Genomic DNA, 17987 nt, shown 5'->3' with positions numbered 1-17987 from the left:
TGTGGTTACCCCGCCCTCGGTGATCTGTACACCATCGCCATTGTTTCAACGACAGCCGGTATATGTCTCCTAAGAAATGTAGGTGTTCTGTTTTGGGATGTAAGAATGGACATAGTAGTCTTCACTGACATCAGAGCCACTGAAAACACAGCGGATGGGTTTTATTTATGAAGAAAAGGCGCCACTTAAACTTCCAAAATACGTTTATGTTTGCGCGAATTAGGGCTGGGCGATAAATCGATTTTATCGATTAATTCGAATGTGCAGTTTACGTCGATTTTTTTGAATGAAAATCGTTTTTCTCTTTAACATTCGCCGACGCTCCCCTCTGGGCTCCCGTAGCTCCGAACGGGCTCAGCTCTTCCCCCGCGTGTTTGGCATAGAGATACACAAACAACACGGCAAGACCGCGGCAGCACAAACACACCCGCCAAAAAACAGCCTACAGTCTTACAAACTGAATCCGCAGAGCTGCCAACTCTCACGAATTCACCGTGAGACTCACGCAATCGTCACTTTTTAAACGCTCTCACGCCACACATCCATTTTCTCATGCAGAGAAAAGTCGCGAAGCAAAGAGGACACTGACACCAACAGACAAGACAGAGAAGGTTACTATTGCTATGAAACAAATTCTCAGCTCTCAGATTCTGTCGATTTAATTACGAAATTCAAACAATAAACACCGTTTTGGCGCTTGACAGATCGCTGACAGAGTTCAAGCGGCACGTGAACCGATCATCTGTTACTCTTTATTACTAGTTAATAGTAGGCTAAATAAACAAGAATGATAAATAGGTCATTTGAAAGATACAGTTCAACTTACCGAAATGAAATAAAATCGATCAATCTGTTTTTCAACTGCGGAAAGAGGTCTATAATAACGGACAATACGTCACGTAAAGTTACTTTTACCAAAAGCCATTTAATGACCATAGCACGTTAGTTGGACTTTAAAATAATTGCTGTAGAGAGTAGTATTTTGCTAAATATGATAACTATATTACATATTTACATATTCTTGATATACTGTGAAGCTGCTTTGATACAATCTGTATTGTGAAAAGCGCTATACAAATAAACTTGACTTGACTTGATATTTATTATATTTTTACCTATATCATTAAAATATTATAATGTTGAACTTGTTATTATAAAAAAACGCATAATATTTAATTTGAGATGTTATTTTTAACCTTTAATAATAATACCAGCTGACAGGGCTTTAAATTAACATGTATCTACTGTACCTAGTATTTATCCAAAGGAATCGATATTGAATCAAGATCAGAATCAAATCACAATAATTGAATTGAAATTGTGAAAGCAATAATAAAAACAGTAGCATACCAGTAAACATACCGGTACCATGTAAACATTGTGTTGTCACTAAACTTAATAAAATTCTGTTTAGTTACCAAATGTTTTGACAATCACAATACACTTTATTGTGATGTAATTTTTTTTTTTTCACGTTCCCCACCAATCCCAATCCACCCATTTCATGTTATGTTACGTTATGTTATGTTACATTTTCACTGTTTACAAAGGCAGGGCCTGCCATCTTGTCTTTTTAGCTTGTTGTTTCTGATTGCACTTTAACCCCAAGGGGAAAATCCAAATCAAATCCCAGAAGGGAAAATCAAAACAAAATAAAAGTTAAAAATTGTTTTGAACAATTTCTTTGTCATCTGCAGATTGATTTTAAGTAGGGGAAGAAAAAAAATCGATTTAAATTGTAAATCTGATTTTTTGTGAAAAAAATCAGGGATTTTTTTTTTTAGGCCATATCGCCCAGCCCTAGCGCGAATCATTTTCTGACTGACTGTTTAGCAGAGGTGTAAAATACTTGAGTAATTTTACTTGATTACTGTACTTAAGTATTATTTTGGGGGATTTTTACTTTACTTGAGTACAATTAAAAATCAATACTTTTACTTTTACTTGATTACATTTTTTTAAGAAAAAAAAGTACTTTTTACTCCTTACAATTTTATTTATAGTCAAAAAGTACTTATTTTTTGGAGTTCACTTCATTCTATTTTCCCTTGATATTATCAAACCAATTGAATTGCGCTGATGCCTAGTTTAATTTAAATGTAATTTATTCTGCCAATGAGATTCGTTTTCACATTCCATGAAATTGGTCAGACATGTTCATTGGTCCTTTGGAAGTGACTTCGGGCCAATCCCAATTCACCCCTTGGCCCTACCCCTTGGCCCTACCCCTACCCCTCCGTTTTGCGTGTGCACGTGAAGGAGTAGGGCTGTCTCAATTCTCTTTTGGTTGGAGTGGTAGGGGTAAGGGGAAGGGCCAGATAGCCCTTGAAACGAAGATTTTTCGGGACCACACTTCAAACGAAGGGGTATGAGAAATGTACCTGCATACACCAGCTACAGAGGCAACATGACTGCCACTAATCATTTTCTTTGTCACATTAAATCTTGTGTTCATATTTACGGTCATGTTCTTCAAAGAAACGGTTGCAAAAAAATCGTTAAAGTTCGTTAACAATATGACGCGTGTAAAAAGCAAAAGTTTGAAGCGAAGTGGACGCGCGAATGAGGCGAATTCGCGTCCACCGTGGTGTTGAAGATATCGTCATCTCCGTTTTTTTCTGCAAACTTCAGAAGAAAAATACAAAAATAGCTGTAACTCACGCAAGACTACAGCTGACGACGGCATCTTGGAAGTTTGTGATAAACATTGGCGCATCTCCTGTGACGTAGGCGCTAGCGACGATGTATAATGACATGTAACGGTGTAGTAGTGGTGTCCCATTTCTTAGGGGAATATTTTCACCCCTACGCCTTGCCACTCTGTTTCAAGGGGTAAGGGTTAGGGGTAGGCGAAGGGGTATAAAATAGAATTGGGATTGGGCCTTCATGTCGCATCTATTGACCCTTCACTAAGCCCCGTCCTCCTAAGTTACTGTTGCTACACCTGACAAGCTTTTGCGCCTGGCACGTCTATTACAGTATGTATGCACCGGTTTCAGACATTCCCAAGGAGCTAATTAGCCATTTTTGGCGAACAGGTGAAAATCTGAGAGAGCAAGACAAAGGGGACTGCAGTAGGCATTCGAGGGATATATCCACGACATAATATGCAACCGATTAGGAATAATTTCATCAAAATTGAAGCTAAAGCCTATACTGTAGGTCCCAGCGCAAGCAGCAGCCGCCTCATACGCTGACCATTCAAATGGGAAACACACAAATTGAGGAACAGCTATGTTCATGCACAGCAGGGTAAGTGACATTTGAAAATATTCTAATATTTATAAATCAAACAGCTTATCCATAAGTATTGTGGAATAAACACAAGACATTAGCCTGACCACTTTGCAATGATAACATTCTCCCGCTTATATTTTACTGCTCACAGGTCGTGGGTCACATAAGTGACTGTTATGAACTGATTGAGTTTGCATACCAACCTTTTCCTTGGAGATCTCCGGCAAGCCCCCTGATGTTCCCTCCTTTTACTAACTACCTTTTACTTTTACTAGAACTAACACCGGGAACTTTTTGTTTTTTACTTAAGTGAAAGTATGGATACTGACAAGATTGTACAAAGTCCAAGTACAACCAAAAAATAGTTTGAGAGAAGCCTAATCACAATTTTAATCACAATGTTTACATTTTTAAAATAAATTCTGTTCTCTGCTGATCAACTGCAGGCTGTAAATGCTGTTGTATATGCTGTCAATAGAGTTTAACTTGTATTTATCCAGAATAGTCTTATTAGTCATGATCACCACAGAAATAGGTTTGTATTTTTAAACAATCTTCGAAATCGTATAAAGCGTAAAAAGTATAGTTTTGAGGTATGTAATCGAGTATTTCAATTCAGTATAGTAACTCACTTAAGTTTTCATTAGACAACAAAATACAAAAATAATTGTTTAGCAATGTAGTACAAAGTTACAAGTTACAGGATTAGAAACTCTGAACACACACACAAACACACACACACACACACAAATACATTTTGCACGCGATTTTCTTTTTTTTAAAGCAGACAACATGATAAAGTCAGTCATTGGATATATGAAGTCCTTACCTCGACAGAAATTGCGTTAAAGCTTATAAAGCGGTGTTGATCTGTTACAGACGTTGAATCACTTGTGTAGAGGAGAAATAGCCTAAGTTTCATTTCTCTTGAATTCAAACACTTCCTGGTTCTCAGCACGTAAACAAAATGGGCGTGTGTTCTGTGTGAGATAATGAGAGAAAGAGAAATATAATGTTTATATTCCCCTGACTGGTGAACATTATTTAACTGTAATTATTAAACTTAGACATTTCTCTTAGAGATATTTCATATATCGTACTGGAATAATCTCTAAACTCTTGGGTTAAATTTATCACAGCTGACATTTGATTTCTGATGAATATATAAAATATGACTGATATGTTTGATGATCTAATGTAAAATACTAAATTAAGTATTTAATGTAAATCTATGTATTTTGTATTTTTAGATAAATAATTGAACAAAGACAGATTAAATGACAAAATCTCAGTCAAAGAAATACATCTGAATTACAGTTCTCTAAATTATACATAAGGCTGTATTTTAGCCGAAGGAATGTCATAATAGTAATAAACTATGAAGGCTGCACTGAATTAGCTTACAAGTTATAATAAATAATACAGGTGTCTGAATGTGCATTTAATTTATAGAATATCATAATAGTCATATAATCAGATTCTTAAGACAATGTTTCCTAAAACAGCAACATTCCCACTTTGAATTAACCAAAATATCACTGTTATTAACACAAATGCAACATTTCATTGAATTTCCTCTGTATTTTATCATAATTACATATTACATTATTGATTAAATTTAGGGGGAGACCGAGGGCAATTGTAACCATTTTTACAGTTCCCTTCATAACTTACAGACTACCTGTATAGGCCTACTTGAAATACTAGTGATCTTTTGATACAAGAAACAGGGTGCACTAATTGGTAACACTAATAATGTCCATAAACAATGACATAATGATTTGCCATTATTAAATTACACTGTTAAACTCTAGTCTGATTCACAGTTGTGGCACATGTATGTCATTGCCATTAGTTCAGGCCAAGTGTGTCCAGGACCGGAAAAACACACAAGACAGCCAGACCTCCTTTGATTTTGAATAGAACAAACACATTTATTTTAATAAACCCCTTTTAAATGTAGTTTTACATTTTATGAAATATGTTCATTTTCTAACAGTAAAGTATGTAAACACAGACAAGCAACGTGCTTACACTGGGCCATGTGGCTCGAGAGCAATTATAACACAGTTTCATCTAAACTTAAGACAGCAGAATAAAAAAACTGTACATCCAAAAAGTAACTTTCATAAATCAAAATCAATGTTTTGTTGAAAACTTCTGCTCAGGTGAAATGATCGTGCTCCTTTTCCACAGACAGAGAGAGAATCCTACTGAGCATGTGCAGATTAAGTGTCATCGCTTGTTTCTGATTGGAGGAATTGAGTGTGTTACAATTGCCCATTATTGTCTCCATCAAACTGAAGCAGAAGATCAAATATAAAGATGAATCGTTTGAAGAAACATTGCTATGTATTGATAGAAGAGGATATTTTAAAAAGATGTGTCTTTAAAAGGTTTTCAAAATTGTGGTTTCTCAGCTTACCATCAGATACTGTAGTTATGAAGCTGGGTAAAAATAAATCAAAATCAGACCTCATCCTGAAGTCAACAGTTATTCAAATTGTAAAAAAAACAAAACAAAACAAAAAACAATTTATATAGAAAGGCGGTCTTATTAGCAGATAGCAACACAACAGAACAAATTAGCAGCTGCATTTAACAAATGTACATGTGACACGTAAAACATTTGATCAACGTCGACTGTAAACAGTTTGTTCCACAGCCGACTACATCATGGATTCAGACATGGATTATTATTGAGTTTTGCAGTAAAGAAACCTTGCTGAAGATGAACACTTTCAGATGCCAAACTTACAAAATACACAAAATCACTATAATCTGATAATGAACTTTATATTTGTTTACTAAATCCAACTTGAGAGTGTTTTAAATGGGTGTTGAATATTCATTGATGATGTTTAAGTTTGTTCATCCAAACTTCAAATTAAATTTTAATTTAAATACATACACATGTCAGGAGTTTAGCAACTGAATCTAAAAATTGATCAATTATATTTACTTCTTGTCTGTCTGAACTCTCTTCTGCTCTATGATCCTGACAGAAGAACCTGTACCAACCCCAAACGCAGGGTATAAGGGTTCAGTGAAAGTGGTCTGGACTCTGTGAAGGAGAGTCATTGTGTCAGAGACGCTGTAGAAGGACAGAGTTCCTGCTCTGTGATCCAGATACACTCCTATTCTAGAGGAGGAGACAGCGGGGATTGAGACTTTGGCTTTATCATGAATGAAATGGACATTCTGTTGATAACGGGACAATTTCCATGATATTTTGTTGGAGCCAAGACTACAGTCATCACTGTTTCCTTTACGTCTAATTCCTTTGTAACAAACTGCTACAGCACAGTCGGTCCCACTGCACTCGACCTCCCAGTAACAGCGACCGCACAAACCCTCTCGACACAAGATGAAGGGAAACACATTAAATCGCTCTGGTTGATCAGGATACTGCTGATCTTTTACTAAACATGACATTTTCTTACTGTCTTCAGACAGTTTGAGGTTTCTATGTGCAGTGTTTAGATCCAGGTGAAGTTCACAGAAATCTGAGGAGGAGAAATGAACAAAAGACAAATATTGAACTTTAAAGTAATCTTTGATCTAAAATGGTCTCATTGTAACAGATCATTTCCACTGATACTTATCAATTAATGAGTGTTTGCCTTGAAGAAACTACAGTTCAACTTACACTGCAAAAAATCATTTGGGGTCTTTGGTTCTGGAGGCTTTGTAACATTTATATTTGACACTGAAGAGACACAACAAAACAAGTGTAAGGTTAAATTGTTGGTTTAAGAGTATGGATGACAAAATAACATCAAAATATTCAGACCTTCTGGAGATATTTTAGCAGTCTGCTGTTGACAGACGTCCTCCAAAACCTCTCTGAATGCTGTGATTGAAACGTCTTTAAAAGACAAATGAGTGTGTTGAGTGAAGCTGGGAACGTCTTTAAATGTGGGTAAAACACACACAGACTGACAGCTCTGAAATGAGACAAACAGTTCAAACATAATTTGTAAAGAAGAACTGATCTTTTTCAAAGACCAAACAAGCACCACAATAATGTTTCGATTCTCGCACAAATGACTGTTTCCACTAAATAAAATAAATACTTAAAGCACAGAATAATGAATAGTGAGCGTCCTACAGTATATCAATTACACACATGATCATTAATTACCTTCAGACACTGGATCTGATCATCAGTAATCAGAAGTTTGTCAATCTCTGCTTGTGTTTTTCTGAGTTCTGTCAGCTCTTGATCCAGATGTTTGTGAAGTTCCTCTGCTCGATCTATCTCAGTCTTCTCCTGAGCTCTGATCTGCTCTTTAATCTCAGAGCGTTTCTTCTCAAGAGAGCAGATGAGCTCAGTGAAGACCTTCTCAATGTCCTCCATGGTCTCTAGTGCTGAACTCTGTCAGAGACACAAAGATCTGATCATGGAGAACATTGTTGTGACTCAAAACAATGCAGTAAATTAGTGGCTGTCACGCTCATAAAATGGACAGAAGTCTGTCATGGAAATAGTTTTGTTCATTATTTTATTCAGATCAATGATCTTTTCCTATAAGAAATAACGTACTTTCCTAACAAGGTAGAGGAGGGTTAAATTGGCTATAAGCCTGGGCTATGGCCCTATGAGTAGCAGATATATAAAAGAGAGAGTCTGCTGACTGACTGTATGCCTTTCTTGCAAGAAATAAACCATTATAATCATTGATTGAACATTTGTCTCTAATTCAGAATTGTTTATTGTTTATTTTGTCTCAATAAGAACACTGAGTTGTATGTCACGATTATTATAGCAGTTTTTTTAACACATTTTTTGGAACTCAAAATCCATCGGTCATCATGTACTTTTATTGAATTTTTTAAATCTACTTTTTCTGCGTGTCAATCAAACTTTAAAACTAAAGAACACATAAAGAAACATACTTTAAGAAGCTTCACAGCTTCACTGAGTTCCTGCTGGCCTCTCTCTCGCTCCTGGATCAGCTTCTGACACGACACCTTTATCTCCTTTAACTCTTTCTGAAGATGTTCACATACAAAGGACGTAGGTTAGGTACTATGTCAGTCATTTAAATTAGTAATTTAAAATAAATAAACAATTTTGAATATTATCAACTCAAGAAAAAATGACAACTACCTAAACTGATAAGAGTTGATTACCTTTTTACTAGTCCATTCAGAATCCACAGACACCACACTGTGTCCTTTATGATTATCAGTACACAAACAACAAATACATTGACGATCATCCTGACAGTAAATCTCCAGAAGTTTCCCATGACTGAGACAGATGTTCTCCTGAATGTGTCTGGAAGCTTCGACTAGTTTGTGCTTCATAAACGCAGGAGATTGATAGTGAAGCTGCAGGTGAGTTTGACAGAAGGAGGCCAAGCACTGCAGACAGGACTTTACAGCTCTGTTCTTCTCTGTAGTGCAAACATCACACTCCACAGCAGCCGTTTGTAGGGACGTCTTCTGCAGCGTCTCCATCATCTCAGCTATCAGAGTGTTCTTCTTCAGTAGAGGTCTCTGACTGAAGCTCTCTCTGCATTGGGGACAGCGGTACGGCGGCCCCTGCTCCTTCTGGCCCCAGCAGTCAGTAATACAGCTCATACAGTAACTGTGTCCACAGGGAATCGTCACCGGCTCCTTCAGAGGATCCAAACAGACTGGACAGCTGAACTGATCCACATACGGACTCACTGCAGATTCAGACATTTCTTTGCAGACAGTCTGTCCTCTAATAGAAACTGCTCTGCCAGAAGTAAATCATTACAGAAAGTACATAAATCCACATGTAAATCATTAATGATAGAGCATGTGTAAAAATCTAGAAAATGATTACAGTTTTGTCAATTAATATAAAAGAATCCTAAACTCTTCATCCATAACCAGAAGAATAAACATAAATCATCCAGATTAACATGGAGCTATTATCAAACTCATACAGTAATAATTGAATGCCCTTTTTTCAATGCAAGCAAGAAGACATAAAATAATTAGTTAAGGATTTTTGACCTTCTTGCCTGATTTGTCAGAATCACAAGTAAAATATTCCCTCCTTTAACCAAACTGGAAGAGTGTGAATCCTGAATCAGAGGCTCTTGTAGCAGGGAAATGTTTTGTTTCTCTCGAATCCACAAACTTCCTGGTTTTCAGTGTGCAGGTGTGTGTGTGTGTGTGTGTGAGAGAGAGAGAGAGAGAGAGAGAGAGAGAGAGAGAGAGAGAGAGAGAGAGAGAGAGAGAGAGAGAGAGAGAATAGGCATTGTTTAAGTGAAGCCATGACTTTGCAGTTTTAATGCGACATATTTTTCTCGTAATAATGAGATGTTATGTCGTTAAAACGACATATTTTCTAGGGCTTATAGGGACATGTGTAGTCATGTACAAAATATGCCTTTATCCACATAAAATTGATAGCCAATCACGCCTTTATCACACTTCTACGTTCAAAAAGCTTAAAATTAATCAATGAGGCCCTTTTTTAGAAATATATTTTATATAGGCCTATAATTTTTAATGTCACTTAACTGGGATTGAACATGCAATGGTGTTTGCAAGCTTTAAGCATTACATTTGAATGTAATTTTTTGGTGTGGAGTTTGCTTGTGTAACAAACTCTTAAACATTCTTAGTGTGTTGCGTATGTGTGTTGCAGTACAAAAGACCTTATTGTGTGAGGAATATGTGTTTGTGCTTCGGTATTCCCCGTACATGTGCAATGTGTGTGAGAGGAATGTGCTTTTTATAGTTGAGTGTGTGTAGGCTCTGAAAGCATTAGAAGTGTGTTTATCAAGTCGAGAATTCTCATCATGTGGTATTTATTATTCTCAGTGTGTGAGATGCATGTTAAAGTGTTTTCACAGTTTGTAAATATTATTTCTGTGAGATAATGTTGTATGTTCAGTCAAAAACAGCTTAAACCTTGGACTTCGTCTGCTGTACTAATTAGGGGCCAAGCACTGAAGGTATATTTTTTATAATATATTATATATATAAGATTTATTTTTGTTAATAGGCTATATATTCATTACCTAGAGATATAATTAAACAAAAAGTAGTCAAAACACATCTAATAGAACATAGCCTAAGTTGTTTATTTTTTACAACATTGTGTTCTTATTTTGTTTAATTAACGAAATGTCAATCTCCGTCTTTATAACAGAAGATACAATACAATACAAAAATCTTCAAGATATAGCCTACAATCTTCATAACGGATTGTCACCTTATAAACAGTCCGTTGTGTGGTGGAATAAGCAATGCTATATAGAAATATATGGTTAGTATCTTAATTTTTAATAAAAACTAAATTGTATTAGTTTATTAACTAATTATGCTAACTCAACTAATTTAATGTAAAGAGCTGGATACTAATTACCAGAGCCATAGAGAGAGAGAGTTGCGACACTCTTTGATGTCGCCGCTATGGCTGTCACGTGGTTCATGTAAGCCCCAATAGTTCCAAAACGTACGCTGGCTGTCATGTTCTTCTATGGGACAGACAGCAGCGATTGCATTATTGAACGGTAAATATAAAATAAAACACACACCCAAGTACTTTTTCAGCTGTTATTGCATTATTGCATTTTGTTAATGTCAGTTTTGCATTTGGAGTTTTAAGCTATATTTTTGGAGGGAAAAGCTTAGTGTTCATGTTCGCATGGGTAGTAGCACTGGCTTTAGCGGCTCTAACTTAACTTTTCCATATCATTCATCTGATGATGGACGTCTCATCATATTTATTTTAGCACAACTGGGCTGTATTAGGCTATTGATTCCCGTGATTTTGCTTATAAATTTTGATTCAGCCATTAGCCTACCTTCGTGATCACGCAAAGAGTTCTGCCGTGGCGGTCCGTTCAGAATTCGCTTAGAAGCTAGCTCACTTCTTCTGATGAAAGTGGCCACCCCCAGGACCACAACGTGAAACATGATCATGTTAAGACTAAGAATATTATTTTAAGATTAAGGCCATACACATTATCAAAACTATAACAGATTAAAAACGAATTTAAGCATGGCTGATACAAATGAAGGTTTTCAAATAAAATATTTTTTATTAAACAATGACAGACAACAAAAATGTGTGCTTGTGTGTGTGAACAAGAAAAACAAAAACCAGGGGCAGGTGATCCATGAAACAGACAGGACTGGTGATGGCCATAACAATCCTAAAGGTCCAGCATTGTTCTCACAAGCCGCTTCACTCAAGACAATAATAACATAATGAAAAGTTAGTATATCCCAAAAAATTAAATTAAATAAAAGTTGCTATAAAGGTGGTAGCGATTCATTACCGAACTCTTAGCTGACGAAGTCGCGCTAGCTAACTAACGTTAGCTAGCAGGCAGTGCTTGAAAATTGGTTGAAACAACCAACATAAAATATAAATAATTACGCTGTGCATGTACAAATGAAGACCAGTATAAGCATTGCAAAGGGCCTCTGATACAATATAGACAGTTGACAATTCAAAAGAGGTCGATATTTCGGCAACTTAACTCTGGAACAACTCGACGCGCAGCAATGTAAGTGAATGGTGTCCAACGCCCAAATGACAGTGTTTGGAACTATTCCGATCTTCATATCCCGGAAGTAGGCGGTTAAAAGCGCCGCCATTATTTACAACGGAGGTCTATGGGAGTGTCGCAACTCTCTCTCTCTATGGCTCTGCTAATTACTAATTAAATAATGTCAAATATTAAATGTAGGCTATTGATTAGAGTTGCCACAGACTAAAGATTTTTCTAGACTAGTAGTCATTCAAGCAATTAGGACTAATCGCACATTTTTAATCAATCCTGGGTGCTTATAGCCTAGTGGTCAGTACACTCTGCACTGGCATTCATTGTTTTTCAGCTTATTACGACCCGAGTTCAAGTCCCAGTTCGTCAAACTTTCTTGATACTATACTGTCCTATCATAATAAAAGGCAAAAAAATATATTCTTTAAACTGATGCAAGTTAAGCTCCATCCACACACAAAAATAAAATCAGCATTTTTTAAGCCATTACATCAACACCTCTCATGATGGGAGTGAGGGAATGGATTCCGACAGCTGTTTTTTTTGCCGTCGGATTCTGTTCCCCCCATATTTCTGACACACTGAGGTTCTAATATTTATCAAATTGATGCTGTTTAAGCTCCATCCACACACAAAATAGAATAAGCATATTATTTTAAGCCGATACATCAACATCTCTCATCATTGGGGTGGGGGAACGGATTTCGACAGCTGAACTATTTGCCGTCGGATTCTGTTCCCCCTATGTTTATTGCACAATAAGGTTCTAAGATTTATAAAATTTCAGCAAATTACCAGCCTCAATAGCCTAGTGCCCTGACAATATATATATTTTTTTTGCTTTGGGCAACCCGAGTTCAAGTCCCGGTTCGTCAAACTTTCTTGATACTATAGCCTACTGTCCTATCATAATAAAAAGGCAAAAAAATATATTCTCTAAACTGATGCAAGTTGAGCTCCATCCACACACAAAAATAAAATCAGCATTTTTTAAGCCATTACATCAACACATCTCATAATGGGAGTGGGGGAACGGATTCCGACAGCTGGTTTTTTTTGCCGTCGGATTCTGTTCCCCCCATATTTCTGACACACTGAGGTTCTAATATTTATCAAATTTATGCTGTTTAAGCTCCATAGGACTTAGACTCACTATTGATATCATGAAGTAGTTTATCTCGTTTACTGATAATGACTCTCGTTTAATGATAATGAAATTTCTTGGGTTAAACTGATCACAGTGACAGCTGACATTTGATTTCTGCTGAATATATAAAATAAGCCTATGTCTGATATAGTAATTTTTGATGATTTAATGAAAAATTAAAATTGTTTTGACAATTTAGTTAACTGAATAATGACAGGCAAATTAAATGACAAAATCTCAAAGAAATCTGAATGACACTAGTATTTTATACATAAACCTGTGGGTTTAGCTGAAGGAATGTCATAATAGTAATATAATCATGGATTCTTAAGACAATGTTTCCTAAAACAGCAACATTTCCCCTTTGAATTAACATTAAATTCACCATTTAATGAAAATGTATCTGTATTTTATTATAACTACAGATTACATTATTAATTAATGCAGGGGCAATTGTAAAAAAATTGTTTTTTTACATGTTCCTTATCTCACTGACTACTAAAAATAAACTTGTCATCTTCTGATACAATAAACAAATATATAGGTGCACTAATTAATTATAGCCTACAATTGAATGCAAGAAGCCATAGTGTTACAACGTGTTTGGGGGCAACACTGAATTTTTTTTTTATATTAACTCACTGTATCTCAAATAAAAGTGATCACTTCACTGCTGTAGTATCTAATAATGTCTCTTATATGATTTTTTGTATATGGTTCAAATTCTTTTAGATGTCAGCCATTATATGCATTCAAAAAGCAAATGTCTATTTCTATTTTTGCAGAAGACTATGCAACTATTTTAGTGGTAACTTTATTTTAATTATTTAAATATATATTTTACTCAAATACATTAATCAGCTGATGAGTCAAGAACAGTCTTTAACCAAACTTTAATGAAATGGTACAAGATAGACGTGGTTCTTCAACTACGGGCACTTTTGGCCTTGTGAACTTGAGGTAAAAAAAAGTGTTCAAATCAAAATTGTCACAGTCTAACAGTTAAATATAACTAGTCTAGTTTAATGATCCATAAGAGAACGCACTTACATTATAAGACAAATTGGTGTTTTTTGACACATTTTCCGATCCGCACTGAACAAATGTCATTTCCATCACATGTAAATATTTGATTATTATTTAAAATTATTATGATATACATAATTTCTTAACAGTGTAAGAGCACTTTCACACATAGTTTTACCAATTTATACCTATATTGCAATTACCATAGATTTGTGGATTAAGTAAATTAATTGTCATGAGGCCCAAACACAAAGCTTACATCCACCACAACCTGAAATATAATATTGCATTGGTTAGATACATTTCAGAAAAATAACTACTTGTGTTATTACATTAAGTGGAACATTATCCCATAAACTATGCAGACATTTTTAATGAGTGATTCGAATTTTGTACATATTTTCTAAAAAGTTATGAGGTGGTGGAAATGACTGGGTGTTGTGGAAATGACAATGAATGGACCATGTAGAATAACAGAAAACATTTATTTGAAACCCATTTAACAAATCATTATCCATTAGTCTGTTTGGTTCCATAACCAGATGAACAGTTACAGTCTTACTGTAAACAACTTTAACCACAAATAGTCACAAAAAAATGTAAGTTACGCATAAATTGTAATTGTAACATTCTAATTGTAATAAAACTTTATTAAAAAGATAAGTTATTATCTAATAATAATAAAATATTCATATGCAGCCACTCAATCTATGAATTGCACCTTGTAAGCATAAATGTCATTTCCACCCAAGAAGGTATAATGTGGTGGAAATGACGGTGGTGGAAATGACAATCCTACAGTATTTTGTAAAAAAATCCAAGCTAGTATTACAGATTAGCTATGAATTGGTAGTTAGCATTGCATGCATGCAAAATACATCTATTTGTGTTAAAAAATCAATGTATTTACAAACTCATTTATTGTTACACCATGTTTGGAAAGGACATACAATAAAAATATTTTCATTTCAAGCAACATTTACCTTGAGTTTTCTTCTCCAAGTTGCTGAATAAATTTAAAATCTCCTCCATGTCAGACATGTGCTGTGATGTCATTGTTCATCTCCATAGAAACTATCCAAACAATCTTTCAAAAAAACTTTTTAAAGGGACATTACAGTGTTGTGGTGGAAATTACGGCAATACTGTGGGACAACTACATTTTGTATAAAAAAATCACATTAATAGTTGTCTGACCTTAAATACCTCAATTATGTTTTGATTCTTTTACTGATACTTTATTCAGTCATATAAAAAAAATATAGATAAATATTTTTTTTACACTTCTTTTTCATTATTGAAGATCAGAAGTCTGGGTGTGGGACAAGCACAAAACAGCAATATTTGCATGTATAATGATGTTTAAAAAGGTAAAAAATCATCGTAGACTACCGGTAAAAAGTTCCTAAAGTACTTTCATTGTAAATTTAACTATGAAAGTGTTAATTTTTCAAAATTAAATGTTTTTTATAAAATATGATCAAAGGACATGAAAGTGCCCGTAGTCTAAGAATTGCCCAGTAACTCAATGAGATCATGTGGAGATAATATTCATTGTATTTTTTAAAAAGCAACACATTGTTTAATGTGTAACAGTAACAATTTCCATAAAAAATTACATAATGATTTGCCATACTTAAATTACACTGGTAAACATAGTCTAATTCACAATTAATATGTCATGCAGCGCCGCGTTATCGACCAGGCAGAACAATCCTTCCATCCACCATAGATAATTTCTCAAATTGCTTATCTAATTTGTCTCAGCTGCTGCCTGAACCCAAACAAACAGATGAACTAGAAGAACTAACTAGCACTATGAGCACCATTCTCTCTAGAACATTGGATGTGGTTGCACCTATTAAATTAAAAAAGGTCAGAGAGAAAAATAAAGCACCATGGTATAACAATACTATACATGTTTTAAAGAGAGAAACCCGTATTTTAGAGCGTAAATGGAAACAAACTAATTTAGAGGTCTTTAGAATCGCGTGGAAAGACAGTATGTCACGTCATAAAAAGGCCCTAAAAGCGGCCAGGGCTGAGCACCTCCGCAAACTAATAGAAAACAACCAAAATAATCCAAGGTTTTTATTTAACACCGTGGCTAAACTAACAAATAAACAGACGTCACCCGAACAAAATATCCCGTTACAGTTCAGTAGTAATGATTTCATGAACTTCTTCACTGAGAAAATAGAAAGCATCAGAACCACAATTGTAAACGTTCAATCTTCAATTGCGCCTTATAATTCAGCTTCAATTATCACCCCGCAAGAACAATTACAGTGCTTTACAACTATAGAACAAAAAGAGTTAAATAAACTTATCACTTCATCTAAAACAACAACATGTTTATTAGATCCTATACCAACTAAGCTACTGAAAGAAGTGTTACCTGTAGTGGAAGAGCCTCTCCTCAATATTATTAACTCGTCTTTATCTCTAGGTCATGTTCCAAGAACATTTAAACTGGCAGTTATAAAACCTCTCATTAAGAAACCACAATTAGATCATAATAATCTAGCAAATTATAGACCCATTTCAAATCTTCCATTTATGTCTAAAATATTAGAAAAAGTGGTGTCCGCTCAACTGGGCTCTTTCTTGCAACAAAATGATATCTATGAAAAGTTTCAGTCTGGATTCAGACCGCATCATAGCACTGAAACTGCGCTCGTTAAAATCACAAATGATTTACTTTTAGCTTCTGACCAAAGCTGTATCTCAATACTAGTTTTACTTGATCTTAGTGCTGCGTTCGATACTATAGATCACACAATACTCTTAGATCGACTACAAAATTATACTGGTGTTCAAGGACAAGCACTAAGCTGGTTCAAATCATACCTATCTGACCGCTACCATTTTGTCTATTTAAATGGAGAAAAATCGATCATAACTCCAGTAAACTATGGAGTGCCGCAGGGATCTGTGTTAGGCCCTCTGTTATTTTCAATATATATGATGCCACTTGGAAATATTATAAGGAAACATGGAATTAGTTTCCATTGTTATGCTGATGACACTCAAATATATATTTCATCAAGGCCGGATGAAAACGCAAAATTTTCCAAATTGACAGAGTGTGTTAAAGATATAAAAGATTGGATGACGCGTAATTTTCTTTTATTAAATCCAGACAAGACAGAGGTAATACTTATCGGTTCAAAAAACCGCCCACAAAACCTCGCACAATACAACTTTAACATCATAGGATGTCCTGTTACTTTATCCGCTACAGTAAAAGACCTGGGTGTTATACTCGATTGCAACCTGTCTTTTGAAAATCATATTTCATATGTTACAAAAACAGCCATTTTCCACCTTAGAAACATTGATAAGCTACGTAATATGCTATCAGTTTCTGATGCAGAAAAGTTAGTTCATGCATTCATGACCTCGAGACTGGATTACTGTAATGCCTTATTAGCTGGTTGTCCTGCATCCTCAATAAACAAGCTACAGTTAGTCCAAAATGCCGCCGCTAGAGTTCTTACGAGATCAAGAAAATATGATCATATAACACCGATTTTATCATCACTGCATTGGTTACCTATAAAGTTCCGTATTAATTACAAGGTATTGCTACTGACTTATAAAGCCCTAAACGGCTTAGCTCCAGTCTATTTAACGGATCTTCTATCGCCCTATAATCCATCGCGCTCTTTAAGATCACTAAATTCAAGGCTTTTGGTCATACCTAGGATATTCAGAACCACCAAAGGAGGGAGAGCATTTTCACATTTGGCTCCAAAACTCTGGAATAGTCTTCCTGATACTGTTCGTTGCTCAGACTCGCTCTCCCAGTTTAAAACTAGATTAAAGTCGCATCTCTTCAGCCAGGCATTCATATAATCCCACAGTTCAAACTACAATCCGGCCTCTAGCTCATAAATGCCAGAGGAGAACTGGCCCCCGACTGAGCCTGGGTTCTCCCAAGGTTTTTTTTCTCCATTAGGTCACCTGATGGAGTTTTTCGGTTCCTTGCCACTGTTGCCTTTGGCTTGCTCAGTTGGGGATATTTTGGGGATATTTAATTTAATTGTATCAATCAATAAATTCCTCTTGAA

General features: G+C 35.4%; 1 protein-coding gene and 2 long non-coding RNA genes across 11 annotated transcripts in view; 1 reads left to right on the top strand and 2 right to left on the bottom strand.

Annotated features, from left to right (window-relative positions):
* Nucleotides 1-4987: 4987 nt before the first annotated feature.
* The window catches only part of LOC309507082 (E3 ubiquitin/ISG15 ligase TRIM25-like), a 38698-nt gene continuing 25698 nt past the window's right edge, over nucleotides 4988-17987 (bottom strand). For 4 of the 9 annotated variants that reach the window (XM_082181186.1, XM_082181184.1, XM_082181185.1 and 1 more), the window contains exons 3-7: nucleotides 8137-8232; nucleotides 7382-7615; nucleotides 7031-7184; nucleotides 6887-6946; nucleotides 4988-6743 (exon numbers count right to left, since the gene is read on the bottom strand). In XM_082181186.1, coding sequence (XP_082037312.1) covers nucleotides 6196-6743; nucleotides 6887-6946; nucleotides 7031-7184; nucleotides 7382-7615; nucleotides 8137-8232 — 1092 coding nt within the window. In that variant the 3' untranslated portion in view covers nucleotides 4988-6195. Of the gene's footprint in view, nucleotides 6744-6886; nucleotides 6947-7030; nucleotides 7185-7381; nucleotides 7616-8136; nucleotides 8233-8373; nucleotides 8969-17987 lie in introns of all 9 variants that reach the window. The other 5 variants (XM_082181191.1, XM_082181190.1, XM_082181192.1 and 2 more) reach the window with 4 other exon arrangements.
* Nucleotides 9353-17987, top strand: part of LOC309507142 — a 44366-nt gene continuing 35731 nt past the window's right edge. The window contains exon 1 of the long non-coding RNA XR_014209040.1: nucleotides 9353-9389. This is a non-coding gene — a long non-coding RNA (uncharacterized lncRNA). The remainder of the gene's footprint in view (nucleotides 9390-17987) is intronic.
* LOC309507149 lies at nucleotides 11254-12570 on the bottom strand. Its single transcript, XR_014209047.1, has 2 exons — nucleotides 12324-12570; nucleotides 11254-12054 (listed from the first exon to the last, which is right to left on the bottom strand). It is a non-coding gene; the product is annotated as an uncharacterized lncRNA (long non-coding RNA).

Source organism: Leuciscus leuciscus (assembly GCF_965113295.1).
Source record: "Leuciscus leuciscus genome assembly, chromosome: 9".
Taxonomy (NCBI): domain Eukaryota; kingdom Metazoa; phylum Chordata; class Actinopteri; order Cypriniformes; family Leuciscidae; genus Leuciscus; species Leuciscus leuciscus.
Note: the sequence above shows the minus strand (reverse complement) of the source record. Positions and strands in the feature narration are given on the sequence as shown.